This window comes from Dendropsophus ebraccatus, unplaced genomic scaffold, assembly GCF_027789765.1.
Source record: "Dendropsophus ebraccatus isolate aDenEbr1 unplaced genomic scaffold, aDenEbr1.pat pat_scaffold_1195_ctg1, whole genome shotgun sequence".
Taxonomy (NCBI): domain Eukaryota; kingdom Metazoa; phylum Chordata; class Amphibia; order Anura; family Hylidae; genus Dendropsophus; species Dendropsophus ebraccatus.
Window position 1 is genome coordinate 20,001 of NW_027208612.1, and position 18,418 is coordinate 38,418.

Genomic DNA, 18,418 nt, shown 5'->3' on the forward strand with positions numbered 1-18,418 from the left:
TCTACTCTGCTGTTTAATCCTAGACACAGTATACCGACAAAAGAATTGGTCCAATATCTATTAATGCTGTCACAAAAAAATAAATAAATATTATATATATATATATATATATATATATATATATATATATATATATATATAATAAAGTACTTAAAGGCACTCTGTCAGTAGGTTTATGTTGTCCTATCTCAGGGTAGCATGAACTAGTGACAGAGAAGCTGAACAGAATGATGTATCACATTGTTCTGTGCAGCTGATCCACAGATATCCTCCTGAATAACATGGACACATGGACAATAAATAGTCCTCTCCATTATGTGCATGAGCCCAGTAGTCCTGGATATTCATGAGAAGCAGGAAACTTCACCCACCAGCTGCTGATTGACAGTTATCTATCCATGCTATGTATGGGCAGTCAGCTGTCCATCAGCAGCTGGAGGTTGGGGAAGGGGTTTGGCAAAAATCATATTCTCCTGCATATTAGAAGAATGGCTGAACAAAATGATGGAAGTAATATACCTATCTGTTCAGCATTTATATTACTAGTTTATGCTGCCCTCATTTAAAGCTAAAAAAAAAAACCCCTAGTGACAGATTCCCTTTAACAATGCAGTCTGCCTTTACAAAAAATTTTTGAAAGAATGGGTCATTCTAAAGAGTGTGGTACTGTATTAGGAGGTCATCACTACAACAGGCCACTCCTAGAACTTCTACAATTAGGTGTAAATAGTATTTATGGCAAGGTGAAATGTTTAGGCACCACAGTAAGGGGCCTTTCATACAGGATCAATATTGTGCAAAAAAATTGTAAAATTGTTTGAATTTAAGCGATCGTCTTCTGGTGTAAATGCAACAACAATCAAACTACGAATTAAAAATCATTTGAATATCATTGATCACGTTTTGAGCTGACCTCCAAATCATTGTTAATCGTTCTCAAGTCTTCTAGTGTAAACAGTCATCGTTCACAGTATATGGATTAAACATTTATGCAATTACGAATATTTACAGAGTATATATAAACGCATTAATAACTTTTCATAGCGATTTATCTTCTTGTCTAAATGCCTATAGTTTTAAACAAAAGAATCATCGCTTGTTCGCTTGAAGAGCAATTAAGCGATTTATCTGTACGTGTAAAAGAACCCTAGCTCAGCCACAAGTTAGCAGACAACAAAGTTACAGAGGGCACACAGTGCATACAAGTCACCAAAAATCAGCTAACTTAATAACGGCAGAGCTCCAAACCCCATCCGCAATTAAAATCATCACAAAAACAGTGACAAGAGCTTAATGGCATGGGTTGCCATGGCGAAGCAGCTGCATGCAAGCCTTACATCACTACATCAACACAATGCCAAGTGTCTGATAGCATGGCGCAAACAATCTGTGAGGAATGAAAAGTGGAATCTGATTGGTTGCTAGGGGCAACTATGACAATTCTACTTTACACCAGTTTGATAAATCCCGCCCATACTATCTGGACAATTTACAGTATTTAGAGCATGGGTCTCCAAACTGCGTCCCTCCAACTGTTGCAAAATCCCATCATGCCTGGACCACCAAATCTAAAGCTTTAGCTGTCTGGACATGATGGAAATTGTGGTTTTGCAACAGTTGGAGGGCCGCAGTTTGGAGACCCATGCTCTAAATACTGTAAATTGTCCAGATATTATATGTCTACCAAAGGAACTACACACAATTATCTAGCTCTGCCCTCAAATATTAAAACAACAATTATGGAACAACTGTACACAAACAACTGTACACACTGAAGCAACTAATTTTAGTGAAGAAGTTGAGAAAGCTGCAAATTTCCCTTCTGATCCATCTAGAAAAAAAAAAAAAGTCACCACCGGAGCCCCCCAAATGAATAAAAGGGGGGGGGGGGGAGGATAATCTTTTACAACATTAACCCCTTAACGACATCGGGCGTAAATTTACGCCCTCGCGCCCTGGTACTTAACGCATCAGGGCGTAAATTTACGCCCGATATTTCCCCAAACACACAGCGATCGGGGAAGATGGCCTGCTATAAATCATAGCAGGCCATCTTAGCTTCTCGGCACGGGGGGTGGTTAACACCCCCCGTGCTTACGATCGCCGCTATTGGCTGATCAATTCAGATCAGCCAATAGCGGCGATCGGAACCTTTCCGGGTCATCGGTGACCCGATGACCCAGAAAAAAATGGCGGTCGGTGCTGTCCGAGGACGGCACCGACCGCCATTACTGTAAAAAGTTATGGTGGTCACAGTGCCACCGGCCCAATCGCCCGATACAAAAATAGTAAATACCTGCTCTGGACCCCTCAGCTAGGTAGCTGAGGGGTCCAGAGCAGGTATTTGTAAATTACTCACCTGTCCCGGGGTCCTGATCGGCGTCTCCCGAGTTCGCGGCGTCCTCCGTCTTTCTGTTGGGTCTTCGGCTATTTCCGGCGGTCCCCATCGGCTTTTTTCAGCTCCAGCCTCGGCTTTTTCCGGATTTTGCGCTCTGCTGCCTTCTAGCGGCTGATATGTGTAATACACTTATCAGCAGCTACAGGGATGTTCAGAATGTAGAAAAAGTATTTTTTTTTTTTCCAATCAGCAACTCCTCCTGTTTGGCGTAGGGTGTTTTTTTCTATATTCTACTGCCACAGTCTGCTGATAAGTGCCGCACATTAGTGTGGCATTTATCAGCAACTCCTTTGTTGGTGTAGGTTTTTCTTTTATACTTACTGTAAAAAAACACGTAAAAAAACACTACATTACACCACACTACACTACATTGAATAAAGTTTGACACTACACCACTACATACCCCATATACCAATCCCTGTACAAAGCTGGCCCCCAGGGTGTTTTCGGCGTCAGAGGCATACGCTATTATTGCCTCCGACACCGAAACAGCCAGTGAGGATGAATGGGGGGATCCTTCGTTCCTCCATTCATCCTCATCATCCACATCATCCAGTGACGTGTCTGGGGGTAGCGTAGCGTACGCTGCCCCCCAGACACGTCTTTTCCGCCAGTACCGTCCCAATAAGAGATGACGGTATGGCGTGAAACTCTACAAACTCTGTGAGAGTACCTCAGGGTACACTTACAGATTTAGGGTACGTGCACACTGCGGAATGGCGAAGGATAACCCTTTGTGCATTCCGCAGCTGGCACCCGCCGGCGGACTAATGCGGGCGCGTGCCTCCACCCGTGTCATAGACTCCAATCTATGCATGAGCGGATTCCATCGTCCATCCAAAGAATGAACACATTGGACGGAGAGCGGAATCCGCCCGTGCATAGAATGGAGTCTGTGACACGGATGGAGACGTGCGCCTGCATCACTCCGCCGGTGGGTGCCAGCTGTGGAATGCACGAAGGGATATCTGTCGCGATTCCGCAGTGTGCACGTACCCTTAGAGTGTATGTAGGAAGGGACACCCGAATCCAGCCCCAGATGCCCCCTCCCCCCCATCCTCGGAACAAGTGGGAAGATCGTTCGGGAACTGATCTTCCCACTGCTGGATAAAGGTTACCACCTGTACGGGGATAACTTTTATACCAGCACCCCCTCTTCCGGTCCCTCGCTGCCCGAGCTACTGTAGCTTGCGGCACGATCCGAACATATCAGAAGTAGTAATAGCGCCCTAAAATTTAGCAGCCATGGAGCGGACCCAGCGCTTCTGGATATGAAGGACCCCGTATCGCACCAGGACAACATTTTCCAGGTGACGTCCCCCACACTGGAGAACGGGAGACCCCAGAAGAAGTGCAGAGTGTGGGGTAACAGGGGGGATCAGGACAGGTGTCACACTGGAAAATTGTGTCCTTCCTGATCCCCCCGGCCTCTGCATACTGGATCGCTTCAAGGCGATGAAATCATTTCCAGTGAAATTCAACTACCAAAAGCCAATTGACGCTTCTTCCCTTTGGAGGCTCGTCCTGCGCCCCCTTGGCGCTTTATCGCCACATGTGGGGTATTTCCGGACTCGGGAGAAACTGCGCTACACATTTTGTGTCTTTTTTTTCCTCTTATCCCTTTAAGAAAATGAAAAATTGAAGGCTAGAACAACGTTTTAGTGTAAAAAATACATTTTTCTTTTTTCACGCCATATTGTTTGGAAAATCTGTGAAGCACCTGTGGGGTCCAGATGCTCACCGCACCCCTTGTTACATTCCTTGAGGGGTGTAGTTTTCTAAATGGTGTCCCTTTAGGGGTGTTTTTTAGGTTTTGGCACCCCAGAGCCTCTGCCAACCTGAAGTGGTACGGTCAAAAATGACCAAATATAACGGGGGCGTTGAAATTCACTAGGCACTCCTTTATATCTGAGGCTTGTGGTTCCGTCAAATAGCTCAATAGGGCCACATATGGGGTATTTCTATAAACTGCAGAAACGGAGCAATCAATATTGGGGTGCATTTCTCTGGTAATATGTTTATAATTATGAAAAATATTGGATTACAATAAAATCTCTGCACAGAAAATTTACATTTTCAAATTTCTTACACACTTAGCTTTTATTTCTGTGACTCCCCTAAAGGGTTAAAAAACTTTCTGGATATGCTTTTGCAGAGTGGGGGGGGAGGTGCAGTTTCTGAAATGGGGTGCTTTGTGGGGCTTTCTAACATACAGGCCCCTCAAATACACATTAAACCTGAACAGGTCCCTAAGCATATCTGATTTTGACATTTTACTGAAAATTTGGAAATTTGCTGCTAATGTCTAAAAAAAATGAAAGATGGTTTAATAAATGCTGCCAACATAAAGTAGACATGTTGCTAATGCTATTTAATATATAATTTATGTGGTATAACCACTTTCTGTATAAGCAAAAAAGTTTCAAAGTTGGAAAAATGCATTTTTTCAAATTTTTTCACGTTATTTGGTTTTTTTCATAAAGATTCGTTATGAGTATCGACTCCAATTTACCAGAAATGTAAAGTACAATATGTCACGAGAAAATAAATCTCAGAATCAGCCGGATAGGTAAAAGCATCCCGAAGTTATTAATGAATAAAGTGACACTGGTCATATTCATAAAATTTGTCTCTGTCATTAAGGCCATTTCAGGCTCTGTCCTTAAGAGGTTAAAGGTTATGTTCACACAATATTTGTTTTGTGGCTGTCCTTATGAATGTCTGTTTGTTTTTTTCCGCTAAAAGGCGTCCATTTTTTGAAAATTATGGTCGCAAATAATGATCATTATTTGCAGCTGTAATTATCAAATCAGACACTTAAACGCCACAATCACTGCGTTTACGGGGTTAATCGTCGTTAAAGGGGTACTCCAGGCTGGGGGGCTTTTTGTCTATGGCCGGGGAGGAGGTGGTTAAGGGCAATGACGTCCTCTTCTCTCCCCTGATTTCAGTGTTGTGTTCCTGATCGCGTCGCTCCCCGTCCGCTTCCCTGGTCACTGACGTGGGCCTGAGACGTGACTTTTCAAGTCTGCTCAGCCAGTCAGTGGCAGAGGCGGGATCCCGCCTCTGCCACTGACTGGCTGAGCGGACTTGATACGTCATGTCTCAAGCCCCTGCTGAGACCAGGAAGAGGCCGGGCAGTGTGGACGGGAGCGACGCGATCCGGGACATGGTGCTGGAACTGGGGAGGTAAGAGGACGTCATTGCCCTCATACACCTCCTTCCCGGCCATAGGCAAAAAGCTCCCCAGCCCGGAGTACCCCTTTAAGTATGACGATCCAGTTGCACTCTGTATGAAGCTTGCTTCATAGAGCCCCTGTGCATTATGGTGTACTGGTACATCAAGATGCAGGAACTCATTGCTTTTCATGACATGATACGTCAAGGGTTTAAAGGGAAACTGTAAGCTGTCAGACACTGTTAAATATCTGTAAGGTCAAGGAAACACATAGTACCTTTCGTATACTGTATTGGTCTGTGCTTTGAGGATGTAGAGAAATGCTTTTATTCTCTGGTACAAGTCGTTAAAGAGGCTTTTAAAAGCTCCTGAATAGCTGCAAGCGGGATGTCTCCTCTCTCCTACCTCCCTGATTGATTGACACCTGGAGTTCCAAGCAAGGTCAGGTATGGGAAGAGGAGTAAGGAGGTGTTATAGCTTGCTGCACTTTAGGAGCTCAGGAAAGCCTGTCTGACTCTTCATACTATATATTCAAAGTATTTTTCTATGTTCTGGAAGCAAATACAGATTTATGAAAGGCACCATGGGGGAGATTTATCAAACATGGTGTAAAGAGAGACTGGCTCAGTTGCCCCTACCAACCAATCAGATTCCACCTCCCATTCCTCACAGACTCTTTGGAAAAGGAAAGGTGGAATCTGATTTGTTGCTAGGGGCAACTGAGCCAGTTTCACTTTACACCATGTTTGATAAATATCCCCCCATGTGTCTCCCTGATCTAACAGCTATCTAACAGTATCAGCAGTTTGGAACATAAACTTCAGCTGACACCATTGAGGTGGGTGAACAGAGACAGAAAATTAGATAGGTATAAGATAGAAAGATAGATACATTAGACTGGGAGTCCCAGTTGAATAGGACCAGTTTATTTTCCCTGAACGAAGGAGCGAAGCCAGAGTGGACCAGCGCTAGGATCTTGTGTGCAGTCAGTGAAGCACCTAAAATACTTCAGACATATAGGGGAGGGATTTATGAAGACCATACAACTTAACTTAGGCCACGCCCCCTTTTCCCGATCCAATTCACAAAGAGGTGCATGCCTCTTAGTGATTTCGGCCAGCTGGGCACCCGGACCGGTGCCCTGCTTCCAGCAAGTGTAGATTTGGCTCATAATTTACATTTGCGAGCAGGAATAAATCATGACTAATGAGGCTCCCATCGAGCAAGCAGGGGATACGGCAGGCGTACGCCAGGGAGAAGGGGCAAATCTGCTCCTTCTCCCTGGCATATACCTTCCACAATTTTCAGAAATGTCTCCCATAGTATTTATTTAACGTTCGTGTTATTCCAGAATCTCAAGCTTTTTACAGCAAACAATGTCACAATACTAAAAGAATACAGCAAATCCCATTCATTACAACCACCTAGATCGCATGAGATCCTAAAACTTGTCACTAGGCATCTTGCTACCCTAGCATATGTGTACCAGCATTTACAATGCCTCACCTAAAGAAAGTGCTGGTCTTTTATTTTTTTTGCTGTGCTTTCCTCTACACCAGTTGTGTCTTGCAGATGTGTGCATTTCACAAGGTAAGAAGAAATTGCCAGAGCTACCCTCCAGCAATTGTTAGGAGGTCAGCACTGCGCAGACTAAAGAAAAACAGGCAGCAAAGATGTTTACAGTGTGGATTCAAGCATGTACAAAATGCCCAATCTATTTCTACAGGATTTGTTTTATCAATTGCTTTATCAGAAGCGCTTTTAACTGGGAAATGAGAGCGACACGAATACAGAACGCGTTTCCACATTCAGAGTTAACTGCATGGCTGTCTGTACCCGAATCAGCATAGCAATTAAAACTGAAGACTCATCTCCAAATGATATCCTTGGAAAAAAGCATGTACTTATGTGCTGTGTGATCTAATTCCCTTCACAGACTCGCCCTTTACTGCTCTACAGTTCTAATATGTCAGGGGATGGCAAGGAATCTGGTCTATGTGGGTCCGTCTGTCTATACATCTATATACATAACATATTCCTATTCTGCAGACTGTAGTGACAGTATTTCTTCTACTTTATCCAGTACTGTTACAATTCTCATGTTTCCTGTGTCTTGGAAGATACTTTGAGCTCATGAAATGTGCTGCACTGAGATACACATTGTGAAACAAAGAAGCCACAAAACAAAACTATGGGGGGCTTCTGGCCTACACCACAGAAAAAGCAGAAATTTGCGTCTTTTCCGTGCCGTACACAAAGGGACACACAATAATAAATGTGCCCCTTGTGTACGGCACGGAAAAGACGCAGATTTCTGCCTTTTCTGTGCTGTAGGCCAGAAGCGTTTGCAGGGCAAGGCGGGGCAGAAGCCTGGTCTCCTCCCGAGCCTAATTTATCATTGTTTATCCCAGCAAATAGGTGTAAGGGTCCTATTCCACGGTCCGATGGGAATCCGATAATAACTGTAAATGTGCGCCGATCTGCTAGATCTGCTCGTTGACTGGGCCTATTACACGGCCCAATAATAGTTTAACAAGGGCTGCATGGACATCGTTACCGATGTCCTTGCAGCCCTTGCTTAAACTGTATACATTACCTATCCATGCTGCAGGGTTCCTCTTGCGCTCTGCTTCTCACTGGGTCCCGCACGCTGCAGCTCCAGAGCGGCCTGTCTCAGCTAACAGGCCGCTCAGCCAATCACTGGCCGAGGCGGTACCGGCCAGTGATTGGCTGAGCGGTCTGTCAGCTGAGACAGGCCGCTCTAAAGCTGGAGGGATATTTCCTAAGCCCCAAATCAAGCATTGTTTTATCCATTTATATATTTTATCTTTTCGTTTTAACTCGTTTTATTTGCTAATAAAGCCTGAAACTTTTCTATCACTACACCACTTGGAGAACTCGGTTTGCGGCAGTGCCAGGAGACATTCTAGATCCTTTTTGCCGCCTACTACCTTAGTAAATGCGGCCGGGTAAATGACGGCGGGGCTTTATTTAAGACTGGCATACAATTATGCCAGTATTGATAAATGTCCCTTAAAATGTCTGACGGCTGACTGCCTTCCCTAGGACTTGCAGGTGGAGATTGTGAGCAGTCATCTTGAAAGTATACAGCAAAAGGTCAAGGATAATAGTAAACATAGCTAAGAAACCAAGAAGCAAATGCTTCAAATAAAATTCTTAACATAAAAAACATTATAAGTTCTACAGATACAAAACAACAACAAATTAAATGAAAAAAAAAAATAAATAAATAAACATGGAAAGTGCAAACAGAAGATTCAACCATGAAACTAGAAAAAAAAAAAAAAAAAATTCTGTGGTTCCCCTAGAAACTGAACTAGATATTATCTATTGACACACATTACATTACATTTCCATCCATTTGTGTAGCGCTGCTGTTGTCTGGGTTAATAGTTTCCATGAAGAATATCTCAAATCATTACTCTAATGTCCTTTCTTTATAAGATGGGCCATTAAAACAGGATTATAAGGACGGATAACAGCAGCCTCCTAGCATTGTAAGTAAAAAAAAAGCAAAGAAAAGTGTGGGTAAAAATAAGAGTGAAAGGAGCTTTACCCAACTCTCTTGAAAAGCCATTGTTGTTAATATAATAAAAAATAAATAAATATATATATAAATAAAAGTGTATATATATATATATATATATATATATATATATATATATATATATATATATATATATATATATATACACACACACACACACACAGTATCTCAAGATTGCATGTGTATGGTTAAATATTCATTGCCTTTTCTTCCCAGAACGACTCCAGCCTGACCTGTAACCGGCACAATTTCTTCAGCCTGTGTCAGACAATGCAATTATCACTTTGTCTTAGAGCAAGGTGATCTAAATTTTCCTTAACACAACCAATGCTTTATATATGACACATAATTTATAGCGGCGAATTTCCCAGCATTTGTACACATGTAAGAAAAATAGCATACACACCATTACCTAGCCTTCAGCCCTAAATCACCCACGTCTTCAATCATGTATCATTGTTCTGTTTTTTTTGTTTTTTTTCTTCTTTTCCCCCCCAGACAAAAAAAAAAAAAAAAAAAAGTGGAGACATTTACTGAAACATAAGGCTGGGTTCTCCCTTGAAGTCAATCTGTGTATTTGTCATAGGAAAATGGATGTTCATAATTAAAATTGTGGCACAGACCAGAATCTAAACATTTTTCTGCACTGACGCTTTGTGACAAATGATGGATATAAGTAGCGTGACACAGAATGCAGATTATTTCTGCTAAACGCAGCTTAATAAATGGAGCGCTGTCATAATTTTCCGTCTGTGCTATGCTGTTGGGATAACACGCTGCTGATTAAATAGAAATATTAATAGAGTGAAATGCGGTACCCAAAATAACATCAGAGCTTCCAGTAATATCGAGTGCCACCACTCGACGTCGTGCGCGGCATTAATGTATAATTTATTGGAACGGCGGAACTCATCTTGATGGGCTGTTATCTGTCGCAACTTCTCTGCCAGTTTTCTTCTCACTTCAGCCAAACAAGCCTGCAAAACTCGCAGCTCATGTTTAGGGAATTGCATTGAAGGAAACAGTTTAGCACTGTTAATAATATGATGGATTAGTAATGTCAGTGACTAATAGCAGCAGAGAGACTCCTAAAGGTGCGGAATTTTCCATACAGATCTCATACCCCAGTGAAACAGATACAGTAATTTCAGAACAACATCAGAGCGTGAAGTGTATCTTTCCAGAGACGGTTTACAAGCGCATCTCGACTCTGATCTCATCACTCACCTTGTTCTCCTGTGTAACAACTATGCTTGCCCCTCCTGGTTTTAAGGGCACTTCTTCCATGGCTCCAAACACATCAGTCTCCACAGAGAAAGTAAGTTCCAGTCCCAGGTCACTAATATCATTATCTAAAATCCACTGCAAGTTCTTTGCGTATTCTGGGTCAATGGAGGCCACGTCCTGATAATTTACTGGGATACCTGCAGTATTAAAGCATGCAGATAGTTAGGAAGGGATTTCTTGCCGTCTAATTTGCCAGCTTGTGCATTTACAGTACAAGGCTGCCCTCTACAGCAGACCTCGGGTACTGCAGTTGGCTAAAATGAGGACTGACAGCTATTGGTTTACTAAAGGTTTAATAATTGACATGCAACTAGTGGCTGGATGTGATCAGTTGTATGTTAGCCATCTATCTATTATACTGGTACCAGACAACTTATTAGAAATAGCAATGGATACAGGAAACCTCAAGAACAGGGATTTTAATTTTCCATTTCTGGGTGTTAAACCAATTACAATCATAGTGGCATCCTGTGTGTTTTCTTCTTAAGTCAGATAACTTTGTACAGTACAACAACATTAGGGGATGTGATGTTCACACATAGCAGATCTGCAGCAGAATTTGCAGATAATATCCAGTGTAATCAGAGAGTTTCTGCATAAAATCTCTACCTAACGGTGAGGATTTCATTGCTGAAGAATAAAGTAAATATTTAAACTATCAGGTTACACGCTGCAGATTTACCTACCCCAGGTACCTACGTTACATCTCTATTCTCTGCTTCCAAGAAAAGGAGTCGGAGCAGGACATGCCCACTCAGCCAGTCACTGACCGAGACAAGACACTGCTGTGTCTCTGATGCAGGAAGAACGTTCAGTGGCGATGTAAGTGGGGGAGTGGGACAGTAAGTATCACTCTTTTTTTCCCTCCATATAAAGGGTCATATAAGGGCTTGGACCAAATGTACTTTCTAACATCCTTCCTTTTACCGTAGGTTATACAGCAAAACGGGAACATTTCTACTAACATGGTTATGTTAGTTTATTTTTTATTCTTTTATTTATGGGATCTTTTATAATGGGATGGAATTATTTATATTTTAAAAATCTGTTTTAAATTTTCTTCGACACTTTTGTAGTCCCCCTTAGGGGACTTCTATGAGTAATACCTTGAGCAAGTTAGGAAGCCACAGGAGGCCTAACAGAGGCCTCTGACTACACTGACAAGGGATCGGAGCTGATCCAAACCACTGCACCACCGGGGTATGTATAGGTCAGTTAAATGCCGTTGTCAGCTAAAAGCAGCCAGAAGTTGTCATGTATGGAGTGACCTTATGTTCCGAGCCCTCCGCAACCCTTAGCAGCCTCATGACAAAAATGAATATAATCGATTGTTAAGGGGTTAAACATTTTCAGGATTCCTGGGCAGTTTCGCATGCACTGCTCTTCTGAGGTCTGTCCGCAGATTTTTAGTAATGTTTAGATCAGGGCTATGGTAAAACCTTCAGCTTGTGCCTTTTGAAGTAATCTATTGGGGATTTTGAGGTGTGTTGGGGATCAACATCCATTTGTAGTCACCTCTTATATTATTTTTGCTTAGCCTTAACCTAAACAAGATATTTAAAAGGGAATTGGACAGCTGCAATTCACGTTCCAAACTGCTGACAAAGTTAGATGCTGTTAGGTCAGGGAGACACATTACCTTTCATTTCTCCAGTAAAAAGAGTCAAGAAGGCTTTCCCGAGCTCCTGAAGTGTGGGCTGTAAGGCACAGATGACTATATGAAAGTTACTACATGTCTCTTTCACCTAACAGCCCTCAAAGCTCTCTCGTTTAGCAGTTTGGAACATGAATTGCAGCTGACAGATTCCCTTTAAGGTCTGTGACCCCAGTTAAAGCCGTCTGAGCGCTCAAATTGGTTTCCCATATTTCCTTTTTTCCCCACTCTAAAACAGTGCAAAACCTAATAATACACTGATATTGCTTAAAGAGAACCGGTCACCGTGGGAGAGCAGGCCAAACCCCCTCCCCCCCTGCATAGAGCCCCCCATACTTACTACCTCCTGCCGGTCCTGCTCCTCTGCGAACTCATTATTCAGATAAGCAGAGAGGAGTCTGATGCCCACAGGAAATCCTGGGAGCAGTAATTTCCTATGGGCACCGGACCCATCTCTGCTCATCTGCATGTTAAGCATGTGGAGCAGCAGAGATTTCCCAGCAATGGGACCTGCATCGAGAGCAGAACTGACAGGAGGGGTAAATATGGGGGTGCTCTATATAGGGCTGGGGTGTATTTGGCCTGCTCTCCCAGGGTGACAGGTTCCCTTTAAAGCTGAAGTCTGGTGGATTATAAAAGCTGGCAGTGGGGAAATTGATTACAAATACTAACTTACCTCTCCCCGTGCCTGTGGTGAGCGGCCGAGCCTGTCACGGGACCCCTACTGGGCTCCCGAATCTCCTGAGATGACACATCACAAATAGGCAGAGGGTCAAAACAGGTCCCCAAGCCAGTCCCGGATACACCAGACTTCTCCTTTAAAATGTTGAAAAGTGTGTTCTATCTCTAACTTTATATTTTTTGTAGTGATGAGCGAATACTGTTCGATCGAATAGATATATTCAATCGAATAGTAAGGTATTCGATCTATCAAATATTATCGAATAGTTCGCAGAATATTCGATAAATATTCGATAAGCGTTCAAATCCCCCAGCTTACGGTTTTTCCCTCCAAGTGGTCGAATAGATGTTTTTCAATAATCGAACACTTGTTCCCATTGACTTTAATGGGATGGAATATTCAATCGAATATTCAAATATTTGGGAGATATTCGTACAAATATCAAATATTCGAATATTTCACTATTCGCTCATCACTAATCTTTTGAAGATCATTGTATCCATCCATTTTGCATACATTGTACATTACATCAAGAAAAATAGACGTATCTGAATTCATACCAAGAATGTGCTTGTAAAATGACCGGGTGAAGTAAATGTTGACCAGCTGTCTGTGATACAGTGCGAGTCCCAGGATCTCACCAGCAAAGCGGAAATAGTTCAGATGGTCCGGATTGACTGATGAATTACTATTTGGCTGGAAAGTTGTTCCTATTCCAAAGTAAAAACAAAACAAGAGACAATTGAAACCTAATAAGGTTCTCTGTGTATGGTAATGTGCGCACACATCGAACTTGCAACACCTACCGTCCGCAGATTGTGTGAACAGTGCATAGTCAGGATTGATGATTTCAGACGACAGAATATCAAACCATTCCCGTACAACTCCTTGGCCCTACAATAAAAATTTATATAGGGAAATAGTTAGAAATTTTACAACTTAAACTTGATTATAGTTTATGGAAGCAGGCGGGTGCATATCATAGCGGTTTTTTATTAACGCTAGGTGATAGCGGCTGCCATTACTGCGCCCACATTTTACTTGCATGGGCTGCCAGTTGCAGTTCACAGAAAATTCCATTTGATTCAGCTGTTACTTGTCACACATTTTTGGCTCAATACATTTTATGGCTATAACCTTATCACAAATTCACTTTACAGCCTGAATGTTATGATACAGCAGGTTCCATTGAATAAAGATATCAGTACAGCAGTAATCCTGATCTTTCCATAAGTCAACATGTTCTTTGGGGATCTTGAATATGTCCCACCTTTGAATATGACATAGCTTTATACAAACACAAGTCAGCCGTCACATTATAACTGATGGGTGAAGTGAATAACATTGGTTATTTTACTATAGAGGCACCTGTCAAGAGGTGTGAAATATTAGGTAGCAAATAGTCAGTTCCTAAAACTGATGGGTTAGAAATAGGACAAGAGTAAGGATCTGAGCGACTTTAAAGGGGTTGCCCAGCGAAAATCTTTTTCTTTCAAATCAACTGGTGTCAGAAAGTTATAAAGATTTTCCTGCCTCGGCCAGAGATGTCAGTAGAGAGCACTGTGTCAGACTGAAAATAAAACAACATTTCCTGCAAGACATCCAGTACTGGAACACTTTTTTTAAATTACAAATCTATATAACTTTCTGACACCAGTTGATTTGAAAGAAAAATATTTTAGCTGGACAATCCCTTTAATGAGAGACAATTTTGATGGCTAGATGACTGGGTCAGGCCTTTTCCAAAATGGCAGGTCTCATGGGGAGTTCCTGATATGCAGTGGTTATTACTATAGGTGGTCAGAGGAAAGATAACCAATGCAGTGGTCAATGGCAAGAGAGAAGGTTAGCCAATCCCACCGAAAGGTTTCTGTTAAATTCCTGGAAAAGTTAAAGTTGGCTATGACGGAAAAATGTCAAAAAGTGCAGCGCTTTACAGCTTGCTGTGTATGGGTCTGTACATTGATCAATTACAATGCTTAAGCTGACCTGGTCCAGTGCTTAAAGGGTTAGTTCACAAAATCTTTCAAATCAAATGGTGCATGAAAGTGCCAGAGATTTGTAATTTACTTCTATTAGCTTGTATACTTCTATACTAGCTTGTATAGCCAGCAAGTAACTTGGAAGATTTCAGTCTGTACACGTGAACATTTTTTAATGCCCATTAAGGCTATAATACAGGATCCTGCAACTAAGGACCAAAATAAGTACATTATGTAGAGTAGTGATAAATGACATAGGTGTAATGTTTAGCTAGTGAAGGATGTAATACCTGCCGTACTGGAATTCAATAACTATAAAGGACTCTAGCAGATATGTCAATTCTTGATGCTACCATATCAGCAGGAAACATGGAAAAGAAGGTTTTTAGGAATATATAGTTTTTCATCATTAGATTTTCACTTTTAAATACTTTCAGGCCTGGTGAGGCCGCTTTCCTTCCCCACACACATAAAGGACTATAAAAATAATCATTTTCAAATGACTGGTGGCAGAAAGTTACACAGATTTGTAAATGACCTCTGTGTCAGCCATGTAGTTATCAGCTGCGGAAGGCCCCAGAGGAAGTCATGTATTTCTCTCCAATACAACACACAGCTCCCTGCAGCCAAAGCAGGTCGTAACCACCAGAGCAAACCTCTTCATCCTTCTGCTCTGAACAGTTCCTCACACGGCCAGTGGTGGCAGCAGGGAACACCGTGTCAGATTTGAAAGAACTACATGATTTCCTCCGGGGCATGCGGCAGCTAAGAAGCGCTGGAAAGCTTGAATTAGGCTTGAAATGGAATTAGCTTTCTCCTCGAGGAGAGCATCATAAAAATGTATGGAGAATTGCAGGTCATTCATGCTACACTGAGAATTCTGGGAAGAAAGGATACTCAAAGCAACTCTCACACCACCTGTAAATGAATGCCATGGAAGTCTGTGTATAAATGACCCAAGGCAAACCCTTACCTCCATGCAGTCAGCTCAGCTATCTTTACATTCAGTCTGTCACAGGCAGGCTGTAAGTGCAGAGCGCTGATAACACTGATCAATGCTATGCAATGGCATGGCATTGACCAGTGTATGCAATCCAATGATTGCATGTAATAGTCCCCTAGTGGGACTTAAAGGGAACCAATCAGCCCAATTGGGCTGATATGGTTCCCAGGAGCGCTGTATAAAGCTCCTGCAGCAGCCGTGGCACATACCGGCCGCAGCAGGAGCTTTGTGCCGGAGAAAAAAAGAGTTTTATTCTTCGGCCACGTGACAGGCAGTGGCGGAGAAGTAGTCATCTGGGTGGCTTTCCGCCCGTATCTATTCACCGCGCTCTGCCTGACAGCGCGCTCAGAGGGAATGATTGACAGGCAGAGAGGTCGATTACTGGCCTCTCTGCCTGTCAAACTCAAACCAGAGTAAGACATACATTGCCATACAGGCTCCCAGTTAGAGTGAGACACTGACTTTAAGGGACAGCTACCTTGAAAAGGCGGTGTGAGAGTTACCTTACATACTCTTTCTTTTCTTGCAATAACAGTAATTTACAGACCTGTATAACTTTCTGATACCAGTTGATCTGAGAGTAATTTTCTTTCTACAGAGTACCCCTTTAACTGATTAGCTTTTTTTTTTTTTTTTACGAATTTGAACACAGGAATAGCTGTCAAAAGCACTTTGTGGATGAGGTGCAGAGGCACTCTCTACAAATTCTTCCAGCATATAAGCTGAATCAAATCACGGGAAACTATAAATCCTAGAGCTCAGCATGTCCTCTTCTATAGTAATCTATGCTATGATAGAGTATCACGAGAGATTGGGCAGATTTGCTTTAATATACTCTAAAAACCTATGACATACCATGCCTTCTTCCCCATGGAACCGCACAGCAATCCCTTGCTTGAGCTTTTCACTATTTGATTTAAAGACCACTTCACAACTACTCCTAAAAAGAGAATCTAAAGATGTAAAAGGATTAATCATAATTGCAATAAAACCAACATTTTCCATATGAAATCTGTTCATATTAATTATAATCCCATACCTCGATGAACCAGCAATATGTCATTTTCACTGACAGGTCTGTGCACCATATCAGTGTCAGGCTGCCCAGCAAGTAGGTGTTCATAGAACCATTCACAGCGCTCCTTAAAAGACTGTAAAATAAAAGAACAGAAATTAAAGTGAACCAGTCATCTCAAATCTGCACACTGTACAAGTGGCACCTTAAAGCAACTCTGTACCCACAATCTGACCACCCAAACCACTTTGGATAGCTGCTTTTAATCCAAGACCCGTCCTGGGGTCTGTTTGGCAGGTTATGCAGTTATTCTCCTAAAAACAACTTTTAATCCGGCAGCGCTGTGTCTAACGGCCGGGGCTTACATTTGTATATGCATTAGGCTGGCACCACTTCTCCGTCTTTCCTCCCCACCCTCCTCATTATTAGGAATGATCCAGGAACAATTACTGCTGTATGAGCTTTGCACAGGTGTCTTAACGATCCAGCCCATGTTCATTATGCACACAGGTGGGGAATAGGAAGCAATCTGCCTGGGTCATTCCTAAAGATGAGGAGGGCGGGGAGGAGGGACAGAGAGGTTGTGCCAGCCTAATGCATATACAAATGTAAGCCTCAGCCGTTAGACACAGCGCTGCAGGATTAAAAGTTGTTTTTAGGAGAATAACTGCATTACCTGCCGAACGGACCCCAGGACAGATCTTGGATTAAAAGCAACTATCCGAAGGTACAAGCGGTTTGGGGGGTCAGATTGTGGGTACAGAGTCACTTTAAGGTAGCGAAAAACTGACAGCACTGACACAACACAAGACTGCAGCTCCTGTCTTTCTGTTGGCATAAGCCAAAGTACGGCGCAGGTGCAAAAATAAAGTAGGCAATAGACAGTCTCAGAGGGGAGAACATAATAAAACAGCGTTTTGCAGGCTATGTTCACACTACTTAAGTTCTGCAGAAATCACTGCGGTACTAACGTGGTGCTGCAGGCTGAGGGAACCCCGACCAAAGTGTATACACATAGTAGACACTCCGGCCAGGATCCCTAGCGTCGCCGCAGAAAACTGACAGGTCAGTTATCTGCAGCCGATATACATTGTGTGATGTGGGGAGCGCACAGATGTGCCCTCATCAGAACTCAGCGGCACTAAAGATCTTCTGGCAAGTACTGCAGTACCGGCTGAGATGATCTTTTCTGAGACCGGCCGTTCCGTGACCTGGCCGGGTCACGGAACGGCCGGTCTCATACTACCTGAAACCATAGCCTTACCTGTATGTTTCCAATGAACATACAGCTCACTCAACAAACCGTCTGCAAGTCCTCACAGTCTTGGTCCTAGGAACAGTTTGTAAGCATAGGAACATAGAAGATTGTTGGCAGAAAAAGACCACCTGGTCCATCTAGTCTGCCCTTTAAAGGGGTTATCCAGTGCTACAAAAACATGGCCACTTTCCCCCTACTGTTGTCTCCAGTTTGGGTGGGGTTTTGAAACTCAGTTCCATTGAAGTAAATTGAGCTTAATTTCAAACCGCACCTGAAATGGAGACAACAGTAGGGGGAAAAGTGGCCATGTTTTTGTAGCGCTGGATAACCCCTTTAAGTATTTCCCTTCTTATCTTAGGATAGATATATGTTTATTCCAGGCAGGTTTACATT

General features: G+C 42.6%; 1 protein-coding gene across 3 annotated transcripts in view; it reads right to left on the minus strand.

The window, feature by feature from the left end:
• The window catches only part of LOC138774978 (E3 ubiquitin-protein ligase HACE1-like), a 49,767-nt gene that overhangs the window by 19,994 nt on the left and 11,355 nt on the right, over positions 1 to 18,418 (minus strand). For all 3 annotated transcript variants that reach the window (XR_011360448.1, XM_069955745.1, XM_069955743.1), the window contains exons 5-9: positions 16,792 to 16,903; positions 16,608 to 16,705; positions 13,574 to 13,661; positions 13,328 to 13,477; positions 10,372 to 10,568 (exon numbers count right to left, since the gene is read on the minus strand). Coding sequence is in view for 2 of the 3 variants with exons in the window: in XM_069955745.1 (XP_069811846.1) it covers positions 10,372 to 10,568; positions 13,328 to 13,477; positions 13,574 to 13,661; positions 16,608 to 16,705; positions 16,792 to 16,903 (645 nt within the window). In the remaining variant the exon portion in view is untranslated. The remainder of the gene's footprint in view (positions 1 to 10,371; positions 10,569 to 13,327; positions 13,478 to 13,573; positions 13,662 to 16,607; positions 16,706 to 16,791; positions 16,904 to 18,418) is intronic.